At 38.9% G+C, this 24,858-nt stretch overlaps 1 protein-coding gene across 3 annotated transcripts; it reads right to left on the bottom strand.

The window, feature by feature from the left end:
- Window positions 1-218: 218 nt before the first annotated feature.
- Window positions 219-24,846, bottom strand: Abce1 (ATP binding cassette subfamily E member 1). Of its 3 annotated transcripts, none has more exons than XM_013118885.3 (18): window positions 24,708-24,846; window positions 21,512-21,641; window positions 20,511-20,596; window positions 17,384-17,481; window positions 16,760-16,877; window positions 16,079-16,216; window positions 15,871-15,940; window positions 15,548-15,644; window positions 14,507-14,596; window positions 9,860-9,981; window positions 7,269-7,490; window positions 6,238-6,297; window positions 6,083-6,141; window positions 4,685-4,795; window positions 4,453-4,595; window positions 4,207-4,329; window positions 2,724-2,835; window positions 219-1,970 (listed from the first exon to the last, which is right to left on the bottom strand). In XM_013118885.3, the coding sequence occupies exons 2-18, from the start codon at window positions 21,612-21,614 to the stop codon at window positions 1,923-1,925; spliced, it is 1,800 nt and encodes a 599-aa protein (XP_012974339.1). In that variant the 5' UTR covers window positions 21,615-21,641; window positions 24,708-24,846; the 3' UTR covers window positions 219-1,922. The 3 variants fall into 3 exon arrangements, with proteins under 3 accessions (XP_012974339.1, XP_040590728.1, XP_040590729.1); XM_040734794.1 differs by lacking the exon at window positions 24,708-24,846 and adding an exon at window positions 24,387-24,514; XM_040734795.1 differs by lacking the exon at window positions 24,708-24,846 and adding an exon at window positions 24,258-24,279.
- Between the last annotated feature and the right edge of the window lie 12 nt (window positions 24,847-24,858).

Raw genomic sequence — 24,858 nt, forward strand, 5'->3', positions numbered from 1 at the left:
TAACAGCCCTAGTTGTTCTAGAACTAGCTTTGTAGACTAGGCTAACTTCTTAGTTTTAAGTCAGTAAATTCTTTGTTTCTCTGCGTTTTAAGTATCTGCAAAATAAAAAAAAATTTTTAACATGCCCTTAAACAGAAAACTAAACTACTTTACTATTTTCCCATACCCACCTTAAGAGCATAGCGAATGTGAAAGAATAATCAAACAGGTAATCTGAGTAATGAGGGGAGAAATGTTTATTCCATTTATCTCTGTATATTTGCATTCTTTTACAACAGAAATGTATTTATGGATTATTCATATAAATTCACTTTTCGAAGGCCTAATGGGGTCCAGTCAAAACTAACTTTCTATCATTGTTTCCAAGGTAATCAAAATTATTTAAAGTTCAAAGTCTTGTCAAATAATTTTTAATTTCCTGTTCTGCCTGCCCCATTATTCACTGTAATCTACCTTCCTCATAATTCTAGTTCAGTATATTAGTAAGATTTAGATAATGTCCTTTGTATCCACACGTACAAATGAATATGAACTGCAGCAATGGGCACTTTGTATTGCTATTTCCGGCACTCATGGAGAAGTGGTTAAAGGCTGCCCCTGGTTGTTCAACAGAAAAATCTGTAGTCTATAAAGAGGGCTGGGGACGTGGCTCAGCTGGTAGAGTGCTTGCCTAGCCTGCAGAGCCCTGGGTTTGACTCAGCACTGCACAATCGAAATCTGGGTGTAGGCTCAGAAGTTCAAGGTTGTCCTTAGCTACACAATGACTTTGAGGCCAGCCTGGGTTACAGGACAGTCTCAAAACAAACCCCTAACATCCAGATACCTAGGCACCAACTGTAAAGACTTTTTATATCTAGGGTTGTTTATGTATAAAAGTACGTATGTGTATGTACGTACACACATGTACATATGCACATGTCTGTGTGTTGGAGCCAGAGGTTTGCTATAAGCTGTCTTCCTCAATTGCTGCCCCACCTAACTTTCTGAGACTGGATCTTTCCCTGACATAGAACTCACAGACTGTTAAGCTGGCCAGCCAATGGACTCTAGGGTCTGTCTGACTTCATTTCCTAGGACTGGCACTACAATCCCATGTCTTCTAAGTGGTCCTCAAGAACGTCCAGTTGGCACTTTACTGACTGAACCATCTCCCCAGCCCAAGCCTATAGTTTATAGGAAGCAAATATTCTTCAGAAACACCTCCTCCCAACTTGATGACTATATAAATTTATGTTTATAAAATTACATTACTTTGAACGTTATTATAGAATCTTATAGATAGTAAAAACCAAAAATCCAGATTTAAATTAGGGTATTGAAATAATTTTTGACAGATGTTCAAAAGCACCAAAACAAAAAACATTAAAAATAATGAATAAGTTGGTCATAAACATACATCTTCCCACAATGGTGTCTGTAGCAGACAATGTTTCTTGGAAGCAGCTACACACTGATAATATAGTGCACACACTAAAAACAAGTAGCAAATAAAATTCTGATGTTTATTATCAGACAGACTTTAGCAGTGTAGTCTTTGACTGGCTTTTAAATAGGGCAATTTAATTATACTGGTCCACTTAGCAAACAGATAAATATAGATCTTATCCAAGATTTAAAGATGGTCAACACCAGTAAGCATCTGGTACATGAATATAATACAAAACTGAAAATCTCCCCATAGATGATGGAAATCTTGAGGTGATTTACGGATTTGAAATGTCTCCATTTTAGTGAAGTATGCACAGAGGTTTATCTTAAGAGCAGAAAAGCTCTGAACAGTTTACAAGACAATTGGCCTTTGATGTCACATTAAGAAAATCATACTTCAAGCTCCAGAGTATTGGGGCCATAAAACCTGATTAAAGTTTTATATGATAAAAATCCCAGTAAGTAAATGGCTTATTGATAATCTCAGATTCAATCTAATCATCCAAGAAAAAGTAGTTTCCACTCTTCTTTTGCTCCACGTCCTAAAAAATAAGAAGTTACAAGTCAGAACAGTTTTCCTTCTTGAAGCTATAGCAATCTATACAGTTCCTCAGCCATGCTTATCTATCAGAGCATCTCAGAGCAGCTCATGGAAGGTCGAACTACCTAAGACACTTTACATGGAGAAGACTTGTCATCTACTGAAATATTCTTGGGGAAGTTTCAATTTCACCTTTAAGCTCCTGGTACAAAAGACAATGCTGTCAGCTTGAAAATTGCTCATTATATAAAAAATACTTAGAACAAAATCTTCTCAAAATTGTTCATAGAATCATCACTCAACACCTGCTCGGCTTGTCTCATTAGGATTGTGCTCTGACAACGCAGTACACAGAAGCGGCTTAATAAGCCTAGAAGAATGTTTAGTCATTTTAACTATGTCTTGAAAAACAAAGAAGTATTCTTAAAAATTTCAACAAAACTCCATTAATCTACTTTCAGTGGCACACACTAAGGTTTCTCCAAGAAGTTCTATTTTATTCTTTCAGAGACAAAGCCTCACAGCCCTGGCTGTCCGGTACCTTACTATGTAGACCAGTCTGGCCTCAAACTCAGAGATCCTGACTCTCAAGTGCTACGATTAATGGTGTGTACCACCACTTGTGCCAGATTCCAAGGCAGCTTTAAACAGCGCACACAGGGTAATGAATATTACAGCTGTTGCCTGCAACAGCGCCACAATGTAAGCGAGGAACAAATGCCCTAGGTTTATAATGCTAGAGTCACCTCCGTACCTTGATTGAATTGAGCTTATTTATCCGTGGCCTGTAGTTGTTGGGATCTCTTCTGAATGTAATCTCCAGCTGAGACAAAAATTTGTTCATGCCAGCCAAAAGAGTTTGAGGACTAGGGGAAATCAACAATTTTCATTCAATTTGGTCAAGCCTCAAGAATCCCCGTTACCACTTCCTCTCAACTGTGCACAGAGGCTAACACTACACATCATTTGGTTGGTCACATTTATAAACAAGCACAATATGATCTGTATTTCTGATGCTGAAAAAGAAATTAAGACACAATATTTATTGATTTTTTTTCTTTGCATAACTCCAGATGTTAGGGAAGCACTCTATACTGAGTTATTGTCACAGCTCCAGAAGTATCACTTACTAAAATAAATTTCCATTAAAAACTCTCATGTTGACTTTCATACCCAAGCTAATTTTATTTTTTTAAAGATTTATTTAGAGTTATAGACAGCAGTAAGCCATCATGTACGTGTTGGGAAATAAACATGGGTCCTTTGGAAGAGTAGCCATTGTCTCCAGCCGCCCCCCAATTTATAAAACTAACTAAATAACAAAAAAAGAAAACAAACAAACAAAAACAAAAAAAAAAACCCAGAACATTTTAAATCATTTTGCAAACCCAAAAGATCATTATGGAAGAAATAGATTCTACATATATAAGAAATTTCCTGAAAGGAACAAATTCTCAGTAACTGATGAAAAGACGTAACATGAAAACAAAGGAATTTTGGGATGCATGGTACTGTTCGTTTTGTTTTGTTGATACAGGATCTTACTATGTAGATCTGGCAATCTTGGAAAACACTATTTAGGCCAGGCTGACCTCGGTTCTCATAGAAATTCATCTGCCTCTGCTTCCTATGCCAGGATTAAAGGAGTGTGCTACCATGCCTGGCTGGCACTTTCATGGGTTCAAAGTGTGTTTATACACTGGTGATTTCATAAGGTACAACTCAATGTAGGTTTATCACTAATGGTGAAGGGACACCTCACTGACAGACTTAAAGTATGGTTTTTCCTGCAGTATGATCAATCTAGTCAGAACACCAGAAGAAGGTAAAACAATACACCCAAACTCTTGTGGGTCAGTGTCCTGTATTTGGCATCTACTATAATTTTAGTGTAGTTGGGCAAATCTTCTTTGGATTTTATTCTGCACAAAAATTAAGTTTGTAAGCATTATTGATAAAAAAGTTATTTTTTTGAAGTATAAATATTCAACTGGACAAAGTTAAGCTGAAAGAAAAGGTAAGAGGTCTAGGGCTCTGTAAGATTATCTACCTGGGTCAAATATTCTATACTAACCTGAAAATTAGTACACAGGCCCCATACAGTATTGGAGAAGAATAACGTATGGAGTTAGTGACTCATTATCTCCTTCAAAACTTCAGTGCTTATGAGCTTACTGGAAATTTACAATGTCAGAACTTAAATTTTATTTCTGAACATTTAAAAGAAGCATGTTTACCTGTTTGCAACTGTGTTCTTAGATGGAACACCATCAAACACAATGACGCGGTCTGCGAGATAGGTGGCCATGATGAAGTCATGTTCCACAACAAAAGCTGTCTTCTTTGCATGGAGTATGAAGCTGGAACACAACAATTGGCAAACTTTTGATAGCTTCTAAGTCACAAAATGAGATTCAAGTGTTTTAAACTTTGTATGTCAGTACACATAATCAAAAATGTTATTCTAGAAGAAAGACATTTACCGTTTGACAACCCGGGCTGCCATTAATCTTTGCTCAGAATCCAAATAAGCAGATGGTTCATCAATTAAATAGACATCAGCTGGTTTGCCCAAGCAAAGAGCCAAAGCTACTCGCTGCAGTTCACCACCAGACAATGTCTGCACCTAATCGGAGAAGTTCAGCAAAACATGGAAAGACAGTCAAAGTCTGGAATAACGATGGACACATAACTGTATCGATAACTTTATAGTACCTCCTGATCAATGATGTTTTCAATCTGCAGGGGCTTCATTACATCAGTCACAAACTGTGGATGGGTATACGCATCTCTGATCTTTTCATGCAGTAACTGGCGAACACTTCCCTGGTTTTAGAGGAAGAAAGTAAGTGATAAATTACCAGAAAAGAACCTTCTGTTTATGAATTTTAGTATTAAACTCCAGACCAAAATGACTTTAATTTTCCATCAATATGTATCAACTCTAACCCTTTTCTTCTTCTGAGACACCATGTAGCCAACCAGGCCGCCTCCAACTCAGCCTCCTGCTTCTGCCTCCAAGAGCTGGGACTGATGGCTGGGTGCACTACTACACCTGGCCAATTCAGGTCTTAATCCCTAGTCACCATGTGGCTCATGTCTTGAGGCTTGCTACGTACATGTACAGCACTCACATACATAAATAATTTAAATAATTAAAATAATTAAATCATTTAAAAGCAGAAGATAATGAAGGTTTCAGGGGAGAAATAATTAAGAGCAGGAATAATTCTAAATGTCAAAGCTGAATACACCTTTCAGAAATAACAGACACCACTGCTTCAGCACAACATCTTCATGTTTTACACTTGCAACAATTTAGCAGCAGCTGACAGACATTTGGGTTTTCTCTACTGTTTGGCTCTTTATGATAAATATAGCTGCTACAAACATGCACGTGTAGGATCCACACACTGAGATGCTCATTGCTCAGGTAAACACCGATGAGTAGAACTGCTGTGTTTATGACTCTATGCCACAGACATGTGTGATTGGCTTTCTTAGTGGCTGTAGTTTTCCATTACCATCGGCAACACATGGTGTCCAATCTCTTCACACTGTCACCAATACTTGTGCCTGTCTTTTGGAGTTATTAGTTATCCTAGTGATTGTAAATTGGTATTCACCATGTTTGATCTGCATTTTCTTAAGAGCTAAAAATGCTTAGCCATTTTCCACATGGTTATAGGTTATCTGTATATCTTCTTTGGAAGAATATTTGCTTTTGGGCAAAGGCTCGAATTAGGTTTGCAAAGGTTTGGAAAAAAAAGAGATTTTAAGTTCCTCCCAGAGCCAGGTGTGGTATCAAACACCCACAACTCCAGCACAGGGGGCAAGGTCGACTGAGAACTTCAGATATTTGTGTTATACAGTAGACTCTAGACCAGCCTGTGACTGTAGAGATGCTAATATGGATAGAATTTTAATTGATATTTTTGTGTGGTAGGGATTAAATTCAGTATCTTAACTCATATCAAACATATACTTTACCACTGAGCTAATGCCCTTGCTGCTTACTAGAGCAAAAGACAAAAGGTATATGCACCCACAGGTGCGCACAAACACACACACACACATTCACTCTTTAATCAACAAATTAAAATATCAACTCACTGTTGATTTGGGACTGATTTTCTGTGGCTTATAACTGACATTCAGGATTGGTACTGCTCCTGCAAAATAATACAAGTACATAAGACACAAAAACCTGCCCAGACTTTAAAAGTTTACTTTGTGGGAGAGAATAAACATAATATTTATGGCAGTACCTCCTTCGTCAGGTTTAAGCCTCCCAGCAAGCATTCTGATAAATGTGGTTTTACCTGTACCTGGTAAGATAACAAAAACATAATTAACCTTCACATTCTAAAGTAAAACATAATTTCCTACTTGTTATAATTGAGAAATCTGTCTTGAAGATGTTATGTAAAAGTTATAAAGAAAAACAATCCCTACCTGGATGGTGGTGGCACACACCTTTAATCCCAGCACCTGGGAGGCCAAGGCAGGCAGATCTCTAAGTTCAAAGACAGCCTGGTCTACAGATCGAGTTCCAGGACAGCGAGAGCTACACAGAGAAACCAAAAGAGGAGAAGATGAGGAAGAAGGGGAAGAAAAAGAGGAAGAGAAGGAGGAAGAAGAATCCTCTCCCACCTGTCAAGTATTAGCCTAAACTTATGAGGAGGAATAAGACCAGCAAATTCTAGAAAATGCTTAGTCCATAAAACTTAAGTCATCTGATTTAATATTGAACATATTGGCAATGAAACTACGAAAGTAGACAGAGATCTCTAAAGTTCAAATAAGAAAATTCCAAATACAGGTACCGGGGACATCTTGTAAAGCTGGTATGTACCTAAGTTATCACTGCCTATTCCTTCCCGTTCTTCTGCAGAATGAGTGACTGCCTCACTAGTTTATTCGCAGAAAAACCAGCTGAGCAGAAACTATATGTTTTTTTTTTTTAATTTTTTCAAGACAGGGTTTCTCTGTATTGTTTTGGAGGCTATTGGTCCAGCCCAGCCTCGAACTCACAGAGATCCGCCTGCCTCTGCCTCCCGAGTGCTGGGATTAAAGGCGTGCGCCACCACTGCCCAGCTTGAAACTATATGTTTTTAGTGGAAATAATGGAGAAATTATCATCCTATCTGAACAACAGTGAGGCTAAATTAGTAAATACCTCAAAAATGTAAAATTAAATTTGTAGACTCAAACTCAGATGCCAGCCAGAGTCAGTGCTCTATGAACACAGACTGTAACGTATAGAAGCAACTGTCACCATCAGGAAACAAAGACTTACCATTTTCCCCCAGCATCACCATGATCTCAGAATCTGTAAATTCTCCAGCTACAATCGCTAGCTCGAACTCCCCCATCTTTTTCTTCATCTCAGGATATTTATACATACACATCTTTTTAACTTCTTCTTCATTCGCTGTCTCAGCTACCTTAAAAACAAGTGACGCATCCCTGAACCTCAAGTTCTCTGTTGGAACATAGCCATCCAAAAAAATGTTTATGCCTGTTGGGAAGAAAATTGCCAACAGATTAGTAAAGATCTAAAGAAAATATAAATAATATAAATCTAAAATAAAGATTAACCCTATGTTTATTTTTTGGGGGGAGATAATACTTGCACACTCCATATCTTCTATCTGTATATATATTCAAGCCCGAATTATAATCAAAAGTCAATACTCTGTGTTTCACCAATGTAAGTATGCTGGCCAAGGTGGCTGGTGCCTATAATCCAAGTTAGAAGACTGTTAGAATATGAAACTAGCCTGGCTACATTATGAGGTCATTCCACCACCAAAACTGAAATGAATCCCTTCCTGCCAGTGTGAGCTACAACTTCAGTTTAAAAAGTTTGTGAACATATTATAGTGTCCGTATATTAAACTGTTATTTTGGGTCAGGAAGATTGCTCACTGGGTAAAAGTGCCTGATGACCTGAGTTCAAGACTAGAGCCCAGAGTAGAAGGAGCACCTGCCCCTGGAAGTTTCCCTCTGCCCCCATAAACACTGCTGTCATTCGTGTGATCACAATACCCACACAAGGTAAATGTGCAAATGCAAATTAAAAAGTCATTTTCTCAGAAAAAAGTCAAGGACATAAGAATGGAATATTTTTTCTTATTAATTTTATAGTTTTTTAAGAAACTAAAATGAACTAATTTCATTAAATACACTTTTCTTTTCCCTGTTCTCTGGAGTGTTTTATAGTAGATGAAGTAGACATTGTATTAAGCCTTCTCTATTAAGAGTAGAGCCTTCATGATGGCAGACAAACAAAATAAAGACTGTTACTTGAGTACACAGAAGGAAAGGTGGAGACAGAGCAGCAGAGCAGAAGGACAGTTGTCACTCCTTCTGGACTAAGAGCCATCCACGTAAGGGACTTTAGCTCAGCCTGAATGACAGAACTTACTCTTCTAATAGGAACCGTCTTATTCTTAATGACAAAAGTACCAATGTACAGTTAGAAAATTAAACTCAAAACCTCTGGTGAAGAAAACTTAAGTCTAAGAGCTTCATTTACCAATAAAAGAAGGGACTTTGGCCAGGCGTTGGTCGAACACACCTTTAATCCCTGCACTAGGGAGGCAGAGGCAGGTGGATCTCTGTGAGTTGACACCAGCCTGGCCTACAGAGTGAGTTCCAGGGCAGGCTCCAAAGCTACAGAGAACCCTATCCCGAAAAACCAACCAACCAACCAAAAAAAAAAAAAAAAAAAAAAAAAAAAAAACAAAACCCTACCCGAAGGAAAAGTAAACTAGAACTACTCCACCAAAACAAAAACATTCCTGCAAAAATAAATTTAGGTCTAATATCAGTGAGAAATGTTATTATTATTTCATGTATATGTTGATGTATTTGCATGCATGCCAGTGTGCACGTGGAGGTCAGAAGGCAACCCCGTGGAGTAGTCAGTGCTCTCTGGGCACTCATGTCACCAGGCCCTCAGTGCCCTGTTAGTATTTCTTTCTTTCTTTCATTATCTGAAGTGTGTGCATGGGAAAGGCTAACTTTGAAGTCACCTTTGCTCCTATCACTATGTGGGGTTCTGGGTACTCAACTCAGGTCGTTAGGCGAAGCATGAAGTGTCTTTACCCACTAAGCCATCTTGGAGGTCACAACCCCTAATTAAAAAGTTTCTCCGGGTAATTACTGGTAATTAGCTGGGCGTGGTGGCACACTTTCAATCCCAGCGGAGGAGCTCAGTGAGTTCAAGGCCACCTGAGCTTACATAGGGAGATCCTGTCTAAAAAACCAAGGGTACTGGCCAGAAAACTGGAGCAACCTCACCAAGTTTTCCTTAAAATACAGAGCTGTTCATCCTAATATATGTTATGAAAATCTCTTCACATTCTAAACTATTGACATACTTATTATAAATTATAGAAACTGCCAATTCGTTTTTATGAAAAGGCTTTGATATACTGTAAATTTATTTCTCAAAATTATTTATTTAAAAACATTAAACTACATCAGTAGATTTTACAGAGCCTAACTGTCAAACACGAGATAAGGATTATAGACAAATTTGAAGTATGAAAACAGACGAGTAAGAATGACTTCTAAGAATTTTACTAAATGTGATAGCTTGCTAAGAATATAAGTACTGTATAAGGCAAAATGTAAAGACTCATGATCACAAAAAATAAAAAAAAATGCATTTTTATTCTCCCAGCAGAAAATTCTAAGAAAAAGTTTTCTGTAACTGTGTATAGCTTTACAATACACTTCACTCTCCTCAATGGTTAAATTACAACATATCAGTGTCACAACATATTAGAGCAGTGCAAAAGTACTGAATATCAACAGTAATCCATTTCTAGGCATTAGAGAAGAGGCTACAACATGGGAATGGGTTTGTTTAAAAGTTACCTTCTCTTACACTAAAAGGCATAGTGACAACACCGTAAGCACTCGGCACACCATATAAACAGCAGATGAAGTCAGAGAGATAGTCTAATACACTTAGATCATGTTCCACCACAATGATATATCTGGAAAGCAAGACAGACTTTTATTTTTAAATTTAGCATAACATCATTAGCTAAGACTCATGTATTTCCTTTTATTACAGTTGTAAATTTTAAAAAGCAGAATTAAAAAGTGTAAAAGAACAAAGTAAAGCCTAAAATATTTTCTTATACAAGACTCATTATTATCAATGTTCACATTTAAAATGTTTTCCTAGACAGGAGGTGGTGGTGCACGTCTTTGATCCAAGCACTTGGGAGGCATAGGCAGGTGGATTTCTGTGAGGTCTGAGGCCAACCTGGTCTACAGAGTGAGTTCCAGGACAGTCAGGGCCACGCAGAGAAACCCTGTCTTGGAAAAACAAAAGTTTTCCTCTGCTAAAAGAAAAACCATTTGTAACACAGGGTTTACAAGTATATGAAATAAGCATGTCTTGCTAAAAAGAAACATTCTAATAATGTAAACTTTGCAAAGTGGAATAATAATACTAAATTCAAATACAGTCTAGAATGCTTAGTTGTTTGAACACTTCAACGTTCTACTTCTACATTTAAGATTTACAATGTCCTGTCTCATAATATGGAATATGCAAAGAAAGACTAAGCAGAGTCTCTTACCTAAGAATACTGACCATCTAAGAATTCTGAACTTAACTGGGGCAGAGTGAATAGTATCAAAGTGACTGCCATGCAAAAGATTACGTGGCAAGTACAATGCAGAGCATGAGATCCAGTGCAGCTCATAAAGGAAGTCAGTAAGCAAGACAGGGCTTTAAGAATAAGGTGGGGTAATAGGAAGGTCAGGATAGACTCAACTAAGATGACTTAGGAAGTAATTGCTGACATTGTCTATCACACACGTAGTCCTAACCCTTCCTTGTAGCACTTTATTACCACATACCTCAAACACCAGCGTCCTGCACAAGCCAAGTTCTCATTTGTATCAATACAAAGCCACTCTCACAAAGCGACCAATTCTACTCCCCTTGATACTGCTAAGATTGCCAACTGTATGAATTCTTCCCTGCCCAGTCTTGTATCAGCAATTTATCATGTTCTTCTTCTGTCTAACTTCTAAGTCAGGATTTCGTCATAAGCCTTCAAGATTACCACATGTCAACAAATCCCAGTTTTCAGACTTTCAAGAGTCTTTACAACTTCACCTATCTTTTCGTGTTGCCCTGTTTGTTTGTTCTTTGAGACAGGTTTCTCTGTGTAGCCTGGCTGTCCTGCTCTGTAGACCAGGCTGGCCTCAAACGCCAGAGATTGGCCTGACCTTGTCTCACAATTGCTCTGATTAAAGGTGTGCACTACCACTACCTGGCTGACTTCACCTATGTTACTGTTACTATTTATGCACACACACACAAATTTACAAAATGAAGTCCACCCCTCAATAACCCCTTCCTCTGTTTTGTATGTTTAAGGACCATCCCTTCCTAGATGCCTGCCACAATTTTCATTCATTAAAATAGACTCAGCTTCTATTTTAATCCATTTTAAATCCTATTCACCACAGGAATACTTTTCCTAATACGCAAATGAATTTTTCCTACTCTTAAAACTCCTTTTACTTATTGAAATCTCTTGCATTTCTTGAATTTAAATGAACTAACTTAGAAATCAAAAATTTTCTGTTGCAGAAGACACCATCTGTGTACCCAACTAAGAAATCTGGGCTGAAAAATATGGATAATGTATACAATACAAAGGTTCTAGTTTATTTTGGATTTCTTACTTTTTTTTTTCTTGAAGGATATGATCTTCAGTTTTTTGATAGCACTGAGTGACTGAATGCATGCTTTGACAGTTTCAGAATGAAGATACACTTTCTTTAGCTGTTGACCACCAATCTATAATCATAAATGGATTACTTTCACCCCCCCCAACACATGGTTTCTTTGTTTAACAGCTCTGGTTATCCAGGATCTTGTAGACAAGGGTGACTTGAGCTCAGAGATCCCGCTGCCTGTCTCCTGAGTGCTGGAGCAAAGGTGTGTGCCACCACAGCCAGGCTCACACAGGATTACGTTAACTCAACCAATATACAGGAGATTGATGCAGCTGTTTCTGCTTGGTTAACTGAATTTGTCTTAACATGCTATCACTGTTAGAATTAAGGTACTACCCTGTTGTACTTAAAATCTTTTAATGTCACTCAGTATAAGTGCGATGTCTTGTGCCTGAATATCTACACCATGAAATGCCATTGTTTTCCTTTTAGCTCTTCTTTTATTAAAGTTACATTATTTGATACTTAAAAATCATAGATCAAAGTAGATATGATCTATGACTAAAAGGAACTTGGATTAGAAACTAAGATCAGGATACATATATATTCTTTTCTTTACCATACTGTCAAGTTCTTAAGAAAACCAGGATTATGTTTTCATACTGTTTCTTCCTAAAGACTATTACAACGTTCAAGCATGTGTTCTAATGCCCAATCACGTGTATGAAGTAAAGTGTTTGAACAGTTCAGATTCTGCTGGTATATTTGTAGGTTCAATCAAAACATGTGAAGTGTTACTGATGCTGTACTGAGCTTCTGTTGGAGGAGCTAGGGCTTTTATCAGTTCTAAAATCCCTTCAATGCCTCTAATTTAAAAGTTAGAGTTTCTGCCGGCGTTGGTGGCGCACGCCTTTAATCCCAGCACTTGGGAGGCAGAGGCTGGCGGATCTCTGTGAGTTCGAGGCCAGCCTGGTCTACAGAGCGAGTTCCAGGACAGCCTCCAAAACAATACAGGGAAACTCTGTCTCGGAAAACCAAAAAAAAGGAAAAGTAAAACATAGATCATTGCTGGGTGTAGTGTTACAATTTCCTAGTTTTCCTTTCTTTTTTTTTTTTTTTAAGATTTATTTATTATGTATACAGTGTTCTGTCTGCATGTATGTTTGCAGGCCAGATCTCATTACAGACGGTTGGGAGCTACTATGTGGTTTGCTAGGAAGAGCAGCCAGTGCCCTTAACTGCCATCTCTCCAGCCCTATTCTTCGGGGTTCAAAGTGTTTTGCATTATTTTAGAAGCTCTTTTAGCATGTAAAATGAAATGCTAACACTGGTATCTTGTTATGTATATTGACTAAGTTTAGGAATGGTTGCCTTTTAAGCTTTCTGAGAGCTAAGCTCATGTTCCCTTTTACCTGTAAAACTTTATATAATCAGTGTTGAGGGCATAGCCCGCCAAAATGCATTGTTATACACACCATAAGGCTAGAAGTTCCAAGACTCCTTATACTACTTTCTCACTCTGAAGGTCTCATCAACTTCACTGGTTCAGTACATTTCAATTCTATAGCTATATGACCTGTTTGCACAAAAACATAATTAAAGGGAAATCATCACTCTGATTCCAATGTACTTCCTGGGCATTTCTAGTTCCTGATGGGTAACATGTTTCCAATTTGCCTTTTTGCTTTTAAGCCACAGTTCAGAGTCTTGCCATATTATGTGTGATAATCCAATACAAGAAGCAAGCAAGCTTCCATCTCAGAGGGCATTAAAACCCATGACCAACATTATAGACACCAATAATGTCTGAAAAGCAGGATCTCTCAGAGTTATCCCTTTGTTTTCTGATACTTCTGTATCTTGAAACAATGTTTATCAAATCAGTAACTAAAGAGAGACATCATAGTACCAAAATCCTCTCATAGTCTGGTCATAGTCTTGTCAAATAAATCTGCTTCACTGAATAGCAAGCTCTTTAGATCACATGCTCCCTCAACTGCACAATGTGAAATCTACCTAGAGATGCAATAAAATTACTAGAAGTAAAGGGCAACGATGAATTAAGAGACTCTGGAAATTGAAACGCACTATACTTAATGTCAGTACATCTGTACTGGCCTGTCCTTGGGGTTCTGACAGGATACGCCCTCACCTGCAGCCACTAAGAGCACCACCCGTGCACATTCACTATTCACTACTTTCCCTTCTAAGAGGGCCCTGGCCACTTCCCATCTTTCTCTTTCTGCTTCTCTGCATGTCTGTGTCCCCATCCCCTTCTCTTTTTTCTTCTGCAGCTCCTGTCCCCAGAGATCGGTCTCTCCCTTCCCCTAATTAAAAAAAAACAAACAAAAAAACCAAAAACAAACCACCATGTGAGCTCTGCTGCACGGTATCTCTCTTTCTCAAGCTGCTTTTAAAATTACAAACTCAACACATGGTATTATGACTCGATTACAGAAGTTGCTTAAGAACTCTTTTTCTGTTCAGTGAGACTGTAAATACCAAAACACAATTCTGGTGATTATCTTTTAAGTATGTGTGCTGTATATGTACAAGACTGAGATCTGCAGTTGAGATCTAGTAAAAACTAAGACGTTTTCCCCCTAACACATACACATAAAATTTAAACTCTACACAGAATTCGAGTTACCAATAAACAAATCTTGCACTAAGAATCTTTGTTCCAGGATAGAAGAAGGCAGATTCTGGTGGTTGCTACAAATGATCAAGATGAAAACCATGAAAATGTTTAATCTTTAAACATCCATAAAATTCTCTCAACAAAGGAACACAGAAATGTACTGGATCTATACTTACCTATCTGGGTTTATTAGAGATCGAATAGTAATGGCAGCCTTTAAACGCTGCTTGACATCAAGGTAACTGGAAGGTTCATCAAACATAAAACTAAGAAAAAACAAAAGCAAGTATGCTCAGAACATATACAATAATTCCACCATACACTCTTTATGCAGCACAACAATGGCTGACTTAACAGAATTAAAATCTTCACATACCAATGAAAGGAGGCAAACTGTAAGGGTAAGATTTTGTCTTTTGTTCGGAAGAAGACAACAATCACAAAAGGAAGAAATGCATACCTACAAATTTGAGGAGAGCTTTGAAGATTATGAAAAATACTTTGGTACATTCTGAAGTAGTTTGAAGGCCCCTTTCTTTTTGCTCTTAAACTGTATTTATTTTGTGTGTGTGTGTGTGTGTGTTTCGGGTATCACTCTCTTCATGAGGAGGTCAAAGAACAACTTGCCTGAGTTGTTTCTCTTTCTACCTTGTGGGTCTGGGGAACTGAACTTAGGTGACAGGGCTTGGTGGCATGCACCTATTCATTCTGCTAAGCCATTTCACTGGCCCCAAGTTCAAAGGCTTTAAAGCAGACTGTTCCTCATGCAGTTTCACAGAGTACTTTGTGAGAAGAAGGGGCTTGAAAGGTGGAAAAATACGGAGGCAACAGATATGAGGAGGGAGATACCAGGAAGTAGGAAAGAGACCTGCCTTCTATTCCATTTCTCCCTCACACAGCACGTCAATTCTGAATGCAACCAGTCTAAAGACCACCTTTTACTCAGTATTTAGAAAGCTTACTGACCAGGTAGAGAGCTTACGCTTTGAACATTGGATGCTGTACGGCATAAATAACTCCTCCTAAGAACAAACAATTTCCCTGCCTTGGCCCTCATACAGGGAAAATGGGTAATGGATATACAACTGCTCTAACATATTTCCTCAAATCAGAGCTTTGTATCTTTACTAATTATTCCTTTCAAGATTGATGTATTAGCAGCTTTACAAACGCAAATTCACAAAGATTAAGATAACAGAAAGTGTAAAGTAACCTACATATCAGCTTTTTGTATGCAAACGACAGCACACGCAAATCTCTGCAACTCTCCTCCTGAAAGGTCTTCAACGTTTCGTTCTTTAAGGTGCGTTAAATCTACAAAGAATCAGAAGCACTGTGTTCAATGGTATAAATTCCAGTTCACCTCTTCTGGGCAAAATGCACACTGCATGCCAGTACTCTGGGTTTGAGTGATATTCCAGTTTAAAACTGTGTAGCAGCAATAAGATAATTATGAAAGCTTTCCTCATGAATTCAGCAACCCACATAAAGATGATTATGACCAAATGCAATCTATTAAACCATGTACTCAACTACTTACCGAGCTGCTGACATACAATTGCCTGTGTCTTTGTTTCATCTTTTCGGTCCAAAATAGATCCCACTGTCCCCTATCATAACAGAAAATTATTACAATTTTTCTTTAGCATTAAAAAGTCACAAAGTATAACAAGTCTATTTTTTAATATAACCTTTCTTTTTCTACCAATAATCTTTAATATATAGTCTCTCACTATAAACCAACTGACCTTTGCAGCTTTGGGAATTTGATCTACATATTGAGGTTTGATTATGGCTTTTAGATCATCTTCTAGAATCTTGGTGAAGTAATTTTGTAATTCAGATCCACGGAAATAAGTCAAAATTTCTTGCCAATCAGGCGGATCCTAGAAATAAATATTATTGTTACAAGAATTTAAGATAAAAATATAAAAAGAGATGGATGTTAAATAATAAACATGTATCAAATGACGACTACTAACTCATGGAAATAGACTTAGTTTCAAATCAAGGTATACTAATTCAAAAGTTTAAGTGAACTATGAATTTTCAGGCAACAGATCTTATTTAGAAAGGATGGTATATGAGACTTAAAACACACACACACAAAACAAACTAACAAAACTGCAAACAAATGATAACAACAAGAACAAAGAACGGAATCCACACATTGTAATGTGTCCCACTATTGGGAATCTGAGTCAAGAGGACTTGAGTTCAAGGTCCTCTGAGGCTGCATCGTAAGACCATGTCTTAAAATAAATAAATAAAACAAACAAACAAACCAAACCTGGTCCATACAATGCTCACCTTCAAACTTTAACCCCACAAATTAACTTAAAAATAACATCAGAAAAAATTATACACATCCTTTTCAAAAATTACATAAATGACCCAGATATTAATTTTTATTGTCGGTTAATACATACATCATACTTTCCAAGGTTTGGCTTTTGCTTTCCTGCTAAAATTTTTAATGCAGTTGACTTTCCAATACCATTAGTTCCAACTAATCCCAAAACTTCACCTGGACGAGGGATAGGCAACCTATTAAAATACCAGAAAACAACAAAAACACCAAAACCATGGTATTAGATAGAAGGCACACAATAGTAGAATGATGTACTTCAAAAGCACTTGCATGTTACAGATATCCATCCATTAATAAGTTAAGAAATACGCTAGGTATTACTGGGGGGAGGGGAACAGCCAAGAGTAACTAATCAATAACATCCCACATCTTTCTTTACAGTTAAGGCTCAGCTTTTTTGGTTGTTGTTTCTTGAGACAGGGTTTCTGTGTTAGCTTTGGAGCTTGTCCTATAACTTATTCTGCGAAACAGGGTGGTTTCAAACTCAGAGTTCCACCTGCCTCCCGAGTGCTGGGATTAAAGGCATGTGCCACCATGCCCAGCAACTGCTGACATATAAAAATAACCTTATATTTTATAATATTCTCTTACTCTTTGGTAGATGCTCATTATCAAATTTTCTTCAATTTCTCTGAAAATTCTAAGGGAATTTTACCCTCAACTGAAGTAAAGAGGAATATACCTGTGAAGCTTGAAGGCATTGGCACAATATCGATGTGTTGTTTCTTTTTCCAAGTTGCTTGGCAAATTGACAATTGATAAGGCGCCAAAGGGGCATTTCTGTTATTTAAAAGAAAGAATGATATATTAACTTATAAATACATTTTTCAAATGGACTAGGGATATTTTTATTGAAATGTTCCAAGCAGGAATTTTACAAATGAAAAATAATTTGTATCTCATTTACTTAAAAATAAAAGTCAAGTTCCTTAGAGACGAAGGCTGTATTGACAAATTTAATATTCTTCATGACTGACATTAGCAATTATATATTAGACACTACTGGCTCAATGCTTTCCATAAACTGTCTATAACAGATGCTTTCTTTCCCTTGAATTATTCCTGTCCTCCTTTGTGTCTTTCCTACATTAGGTAAACTCTCTTTCGGTGTTTGGATTGGGGGATGAGAGCTACTTCTATCCTACCAATAGATAGCCTACATATCATACCAAAGCTTAATGCTTTCTTGTTAACTTATTCAAGACTATCAGATAAGTGCATGGAATAAGAATGTCAAGTCTAAGAAAGTCACTACGGGAAGTGGTGTTTAGACATCTCCCCAGCACTCAGATAAGAAGCCAGGCGTGGCAGTCTATTCCTAAAACCTCAGAGCTGGAGGCACAACAGGAAGATCCCGGGGGCTTGCTGGCCTGTTAGTCTAGAGAGAACAGTGAGGCCCAGGGTTAGTCAGAGACCCTGCAACCAAGAAAGACGCTGACTCCACACCCACACCTATCCACCCACATACATGCACACTTAAAGAAAAAAACTCATAACGTGGCTAAAGTATAGACAATGACGGAGACACAGCCGGAAGTACAAGGTCAGATTAGAACACCGATCTGCAGATATGTTCACTACATTCAGGGAACTGACTCAGAGAATTCAATGAATTTTCATTTCAAACAATGAAAACACAATAAAGTTTATTTTCTAATAATCTCTGCCCCTTAGCTATACTGCTAAATTTTTACAACCGTGTTTTCTACCCTCCTCTTTTCATCAATGTATAAAAAATGCCAGCAAGCTGAAGGTGATTTTAAACTGCGATGTGACATGGAAAAGAAACCCATCACTTATAAATAATGTGGACTACTCAGTGCTCAGGATGAGTATGTTATCTTCTCCATTACTAAGAATTTATTAATTAGTGTTTTTAGGCATTCAGATGCTTATCTAAAAATTTGGAATGTTATTTTCTCCCAGCATCCAAAAGAAAATACAACAGATGACATTGTAGTGCTCATACCAGATCCCTAACACCAACCATATGGGTAGGCACACATGACAAATGACCAGTAAATATTTACCAGTAGTATCTCATGTTTATATTTGCAAAATAAAGAACACGTTTTCAGGATCCATGTATTTAAATAAGGTTTCAATAACCAATATAAAATATATCGATGGTTTATATGAACAATTCATAGGGAAATATCCATACTCTGGTGAAGTTCCATTTTATATTGCCTAAAAACAAAAATATCTAAGAACGGATACTAAATGCCTCTTATATATAATAAGTCAAAAGTCAATTATTCTATGTAACAATATTTAACATGCTTAAAATTATAAGATACAGCAAAGCATTTGTAGATTAAACCTAAGATTTTTTTGTTACATTTCTACTTGAGAATGGTAACTTTAAAATTAAATAAACTCGTGCCAGGTGCCCAGGTGTGTGGTGGTTCACTCCTCTAATCTCAGCACCCAGGAGGCAGAGGCAAGAGGATCTCTGTTGAGCTGAAGGCTAGCCTGGTCTACAGAGCAAGTTTCAGGCCATCTGGACCTAATTAGCTCAGTCTCAAAACAAAAATAAGTAGACTTGAGAAAGTATGTCAGTTATACTTTATTTCCAGAATATTCTGGCAAAGCCTTGCTACAAACTTCCGGAATGTGATCTACCAACACCAAATACGGTGACCTTGTGCTGAGGTCCAACCGTTATCTTCATTATTCCGAAGGCCAGAGTTCACTTGAAAGGTGGAGTTGAAAAGGCTATTTATCATCTTTGCTGCTTCGGTTGATGGTCCCCATGTTCATGATGGGCATTAACCATGGTAAGGATGAAAAACTCACAAGATTGTCAGTAATGTCTCTGCCACCAACTGCTTGGTGCCCCTTGCCAGGGTCATCCATGACAAGTCTGGTATCACCAAGGGACTCAGGACCACAGTCCATGCTAATCACTGCTACCCAGAAGACTATAGACAGCCTCTCTGGGAAACTGTGATGACAGCCGTGGGGCTGCCCAAAATCTCATCTCTGCATCTAATAGCTCCACTAAGCCTGGGCAGTCACTCAGAGTTGAACAGGATGCTCACTGGTCTGACCTTCCACATTCTTATTCCCAACATGCCCATGGTAGATCTGACCTGCCACCTGGAGAAAGCTGACAAATGCGATGACAGCAAGAAGGCAGCGTAGCCGACATCAGAGGGAGGCCTCACGGGCATCCATCCTGGGTTTAATGAGAACCAGGCTGTTCCTTGTGACTTTAACACCAACACTCTTTCATGTTTGATGTGGAAGCTGAAACTGGTCTCAGCAACTTCTCTGTTAAGCTCATTCCTAGGTATGGCTATGATTTGGCTACAGCAGCATGATGGACCTGCAGAGAGTAAAGAATCCCATCCTGGCAACAAGAGAGGGAGAGAAGCTGCTGTGGAGAACCCTACTGTCTCACCATCATTAAAGACCACTGGAACTCTCAAATAGATCAAGTAAAGTAGGTTTGGTTTGGGGTAAAGGTGCTCACTGACAAGTCTGGTAATCTGAGTTCGATCCCCGGAACCCACATGGTAGAAGAACGGACATCTGCATTGTCCTCCAACCTCCACAGCACGGGCACCCCAACACAGGCCTGCACCACCACTGCCTGGCGGGACAGGGCTTTTCTATGTGGCTTTGGAGCCTGTCCTGGAACCCACTCTGTACATCATGTTGGCCTGGAACTCAGAGATCCGCCTGTCTCTGCCTCCCAAGTGTGTGGGTCACCACCGCCCAGCCTATTTTTGTCTTTTAAAAAATAAAGTACTTAGAATTTTCAGATTTTATTTTATTGGGCGTAATAAAATATTATCACTTACCTTAATACAAATACCACAACCAATACAGAGAGTCTCAGAAATCCATGCTATTTTGCTCTGGGGTGTAACCTCTATACATAATTTTCCTGGCAAAGAAAATAATGTCCTTTATCAGAACACTTTGAAGATTGTTATTCAGAAAATGCTGCTTTTGGAAATCAATACAAAAGTTTCAACGACAAATATAATTTCTTAAATTAAGTGTTTGATGAAACACTTTCTAAATTAAACAACCAGGTTTATTAATTATGTAATAAGTAAATGGCCAATATATTGTTCTTATGGTAAATCTTGAAATATTATTGTATTTAAATGCTGGCTTAAATTTGTTTTGGCAGCAACCCCAGAGTCCTGAATGCACTGACTCTTTAACTCATAAAAGAAAGCATGTCATAGAAATGGAAAGGCACACCATAGATAGAAATAAAGTATTTTGGTTAGGTAAATGAAACTCCAAAAAGCTATGCAGTTTTCTAGCACATAGGTATTATGAAGCACAGCATTTGAGACATCAACAACTGAGTTTCTGGGAGGCACAGGAGACATTACCAGATACTATCTAAAGTTTAGAAGCCACTACTACAAGGCAGTAGTCATGTGGCCAATGCTAAAAGGCCACCAACAATTGTCAGCTCCCTAGATTTACTTAGTCCTGAACATCTAGCAAAACACCACAAAATGACTGTCATTAAGTTTAAACTTATTTATTGATCGGTTTCAAGATGAAAATAACATCTACTGTAAAGATTCTGGCAATCCTTTCCCTGTGACTCAACGATAGAATTCTGTAGAATAACTAAGACGGCAGTTAACTTTTGCTTTGACTTTTTCTCATATTTAGTGAATATCTTAACAATGACACTCTATAAGTTCTTTTAACAGGACCATTTAGCTACAAACTAGTAGAAGCTTAGACTAAGCTAAAGCTCCTACAAAGCTCTCACACCAGTTTGTTTTTCCAAGCCACTGTCTAACCTTAGATGGCCTACAGAACTGCTTACCCATCCGAACAACAGGGCAACTCTTTTTGCATTCCTGCCGACATTTCTTAGGCTTGCACTTGTCATGGTTGACAATAGCAATTCTTGTTAATTTGTCTGCCATAATTGTAATAAAGAATATCCGGCTCTCCTATTAAAGAAAAATGAACAAAGTTATAACAAATTCAATATAATCACATAAAAAGAAATAATTAATGGGCATAAAAAGGACACAAATAATCATATGGAGCTTATATGCTTATTTGGAACACTAAAAAATGATTAGGAACAACACAATAATCTATTCGGTTGGGAAAAAATTACACAATGAATTTAGAGTAGGAAATAGGTGCCACTTAAAATAGCACACCCACCCACCTAGGAATACACTTATACACATTCACAGGAAAATACTCAAAAACACTAAATTCCAAAAGATCTAACCAAATAAAATATGTTCTTAGTTTTTATAATAGTTTATTTAAAATTTTTTTTTTTGATTTTTGAGACAGGGTTTCTCTGTGGCTTTGGAGGCTGTCCTGGAACTAGCTTTTTTGTAGACCAGGCTGGTCTCGAACTCAGAGATCCGCATGCCTCTGCCTCCCGAGTGCTGGGATTAAAGGTGTGTGCCACCAATGCCTGGCTATTTCAAAAATTTAATTCTTCCAAAATTTATATATACAAATCTCTTGGGTAAAAAAAAAAATATGTCAAAGAAACCAAAGCTGAAGGTCTATGGAAAAAGAGTAACTAGGATTATTAAAACAGCAAGGATGGAAGCTTACACTTTGACAAATTAATACTGATACCACTGTATGAATACAAACTTATAAAATGGACTACTCATGAAAACAGATACACATGCAGCATCTAAAGATGTTTCTTCTTTGTTCCTATGAACAATCATTAGTTCGCTTTCTTTTCCAATTCACTACAATGACTACTACTGATGGAGGGACAAACAGAGCTGTGGCCATCATGTTACTACTGTCCAGGTTTTATGTTAGCAGCGATTCACCATGCATATACATCAGGCTTTCAAGACTTTTCTAAGTCTTGATATATAACATCTACACAGAATTTAGATCGAGGCAGATTTAACCATCTTTTATGATATTGGATTTGGTGCACTGACATTAATTCCCTCATGTGACTAAAGGGAGTAAATCCTAACAGTGCCAGGACTATCCATTTGCAAAGATATTTTGCTGCCCTTTTCTACGATCCTGTCCAACATAGCCATTAATATGATTAGACTTGGAGGGACATAAGCAATCTTGCTCCTCACTACTGCCCTAGACTATTTCCTCTTCCTCCTCTCTGACCCAAATGCTTTCATCAATTATAGACTATCACAGACCACTTCCTTTCAAACTGGTAAATGCTCTACTTTGTTTTGGCAGAGTTGAGCTAAGCTCAACTATTAATGAAAAAATAAAACCTTACAGAGCTATGCTGACAAGGCCACTTCTTTAAAAACTGACTCATGTCTCCTAAGTTAGAAGAGATTAAATGCTTTTACTTTACCTTAAAGTTAACTTAAAACCCCAAGCCAAACCATGTAATTTTTCCAAGAAGTTTATTATTTTAACAAAGCGACTAGTAAACTGGGCACTACGTTTTCCAATACAAATAAAAAAATGTTTCTTAAACAAATTACTTGGCAAATGAATTCCTTTTCAGAGATTTAACAACTTTCACTATGAAACTGCTCATGTTGGTCTTTGTTAAGCTACTAAAAGTACCTAATTTTCAAATTATTAATATATAATTTTTATGGGGAACAGAAACATGCTAGAGGTGGTTAATAAAGTTGATTCACATATAATGATGAATTATTTTACAGTTGAGAAAAACGGATATAGATTCTTTGTATGACAGTAACATAGGCAAACACTATGTGTGCAGCTCCCATGTTATTCCCAAGAGCCAGGGAAAAGAAGTCCCTCTTTCCGGTAAGAACTTGGCACAGGAAAGCTTGAAGAGGAGGTTTATATCGATAAACTTTTGGGATAACAAACCGATTTGAAGGTATTTCAGATCTGAAGGCAGACTGCTCAAAACAGGCACTATTAAGTCGATGGTGAGTGAAAAATGGACGTGAGGCACACACATGGGAAACACCTACAGCCTAGGATCACATGAAACATTATGACCTACGCTTACTGTAAAGCAGCCTTATAAAGCGTAGCAAGTGGGGAAAGGCACACAGCTTTGATTTTTAATGGCGTGCCTTTCAGCAAGTAGTAAATTTTCTAAAACAAATGTCAGTCAGTTTTGTTTGTAAAGGTGAGCTAAGCTACTTTAATTAAAAACATAAAACCTCAAACGCATTTTTGGTACACACACACAGAGAGAGAGCTTCCGATTGTACTATAACTATCAACACAGGACGATTACTTCAGCATACAGGACCAGTGACTGCAACACAGATGCTACCATCCTAACTCCCTAGTTAATAGTCTCTGGGAAGAAAAGGTAAACCAATACAATCTGTAACCCACGGGGTGTAGGCATTCAGCTTTGGCCGCCACTCGCTCGCAACAAATACCAAACGCCAACAACGCACTCGTTACCGCACCCTAGAAAGACCACCTACAGATTATTTTGAATCGAGGCGCAGCAGCCCCGATGCCAAGAAGCCCGAGATGAAACAGACGACCAAACAGCTCAAGCCACCGACGGGAAGGGGGAGGAGTGCCGCGAAGCCGCCCCTCCAAAGCCCCAGGGTCGGGCCTTCCACGCGGAAACCCACCCACCCACTCACCCACTGGGGCCAACTCCGGCCCCCGACCGAGCACGCGTCGCTCGGCGAGGAAAAAAAAAAAGCAGCCAGCTGGACCGTCGTTTACGTCGACGGAACCGGGGCTTCCCGGCGGACTCGCTCCGCCCTCACCCGAGGCTGCGAGGCTCAGGAGACCCGCGAGTTCCCGCCGCATGGCCGCTGCCCGTCCGTCCGTCCGTCCGAGAGACGGGGCTCCGCGGGGAGCCACGGGCCGCGTCTGCAGGCTTGGAGGCCGGGGCGGCCGCGCAGACGCGCGAGGGGGGCCGCGCCCACCCCACCCCGGCAGCCCCGGATGGAGGGCGCTGGGCGGCACCGGCGGCCGCGCGCCCCGGTCCCCGGCGGGAGGCCTCAGCGCGGGCGCTCCGAGCTTGCCCAGGCGGCCCGGCGCCAACCCTCACCCCCCGCACACACACAGTACACACCCCCGCGTACCTGGAGGCGACGGTCCCCTCACGGCGAGGCGTGCAGCAGCAGTAGCAGCAATCGGCGCTGGGCGTCCCGTCCCGTTCCCGTCCCGGCCGCACAACGTGTTCTTACCGCCGCCGGCCAAGATGGCGGCGCACAGCCGCCGCCTCGCGCAAGG

This window comes from Mesocricetus auratus, unplaced genomic scaffold (genome assembly GCF_017639785.1).
Source record: "Mesocricetus auratus isolate SY011 unplaced genomic scaffold, BCM_Maur_2.0 Super-Scaffold_100041, whole genome shotgun sequence".
NCBI classification, from domain to species: Eukaryota; Metazoa; Chordata; class Mammalia; order Rodentia; family Cricetidae; genus Mesocricetus; species Mesocricetus auratus.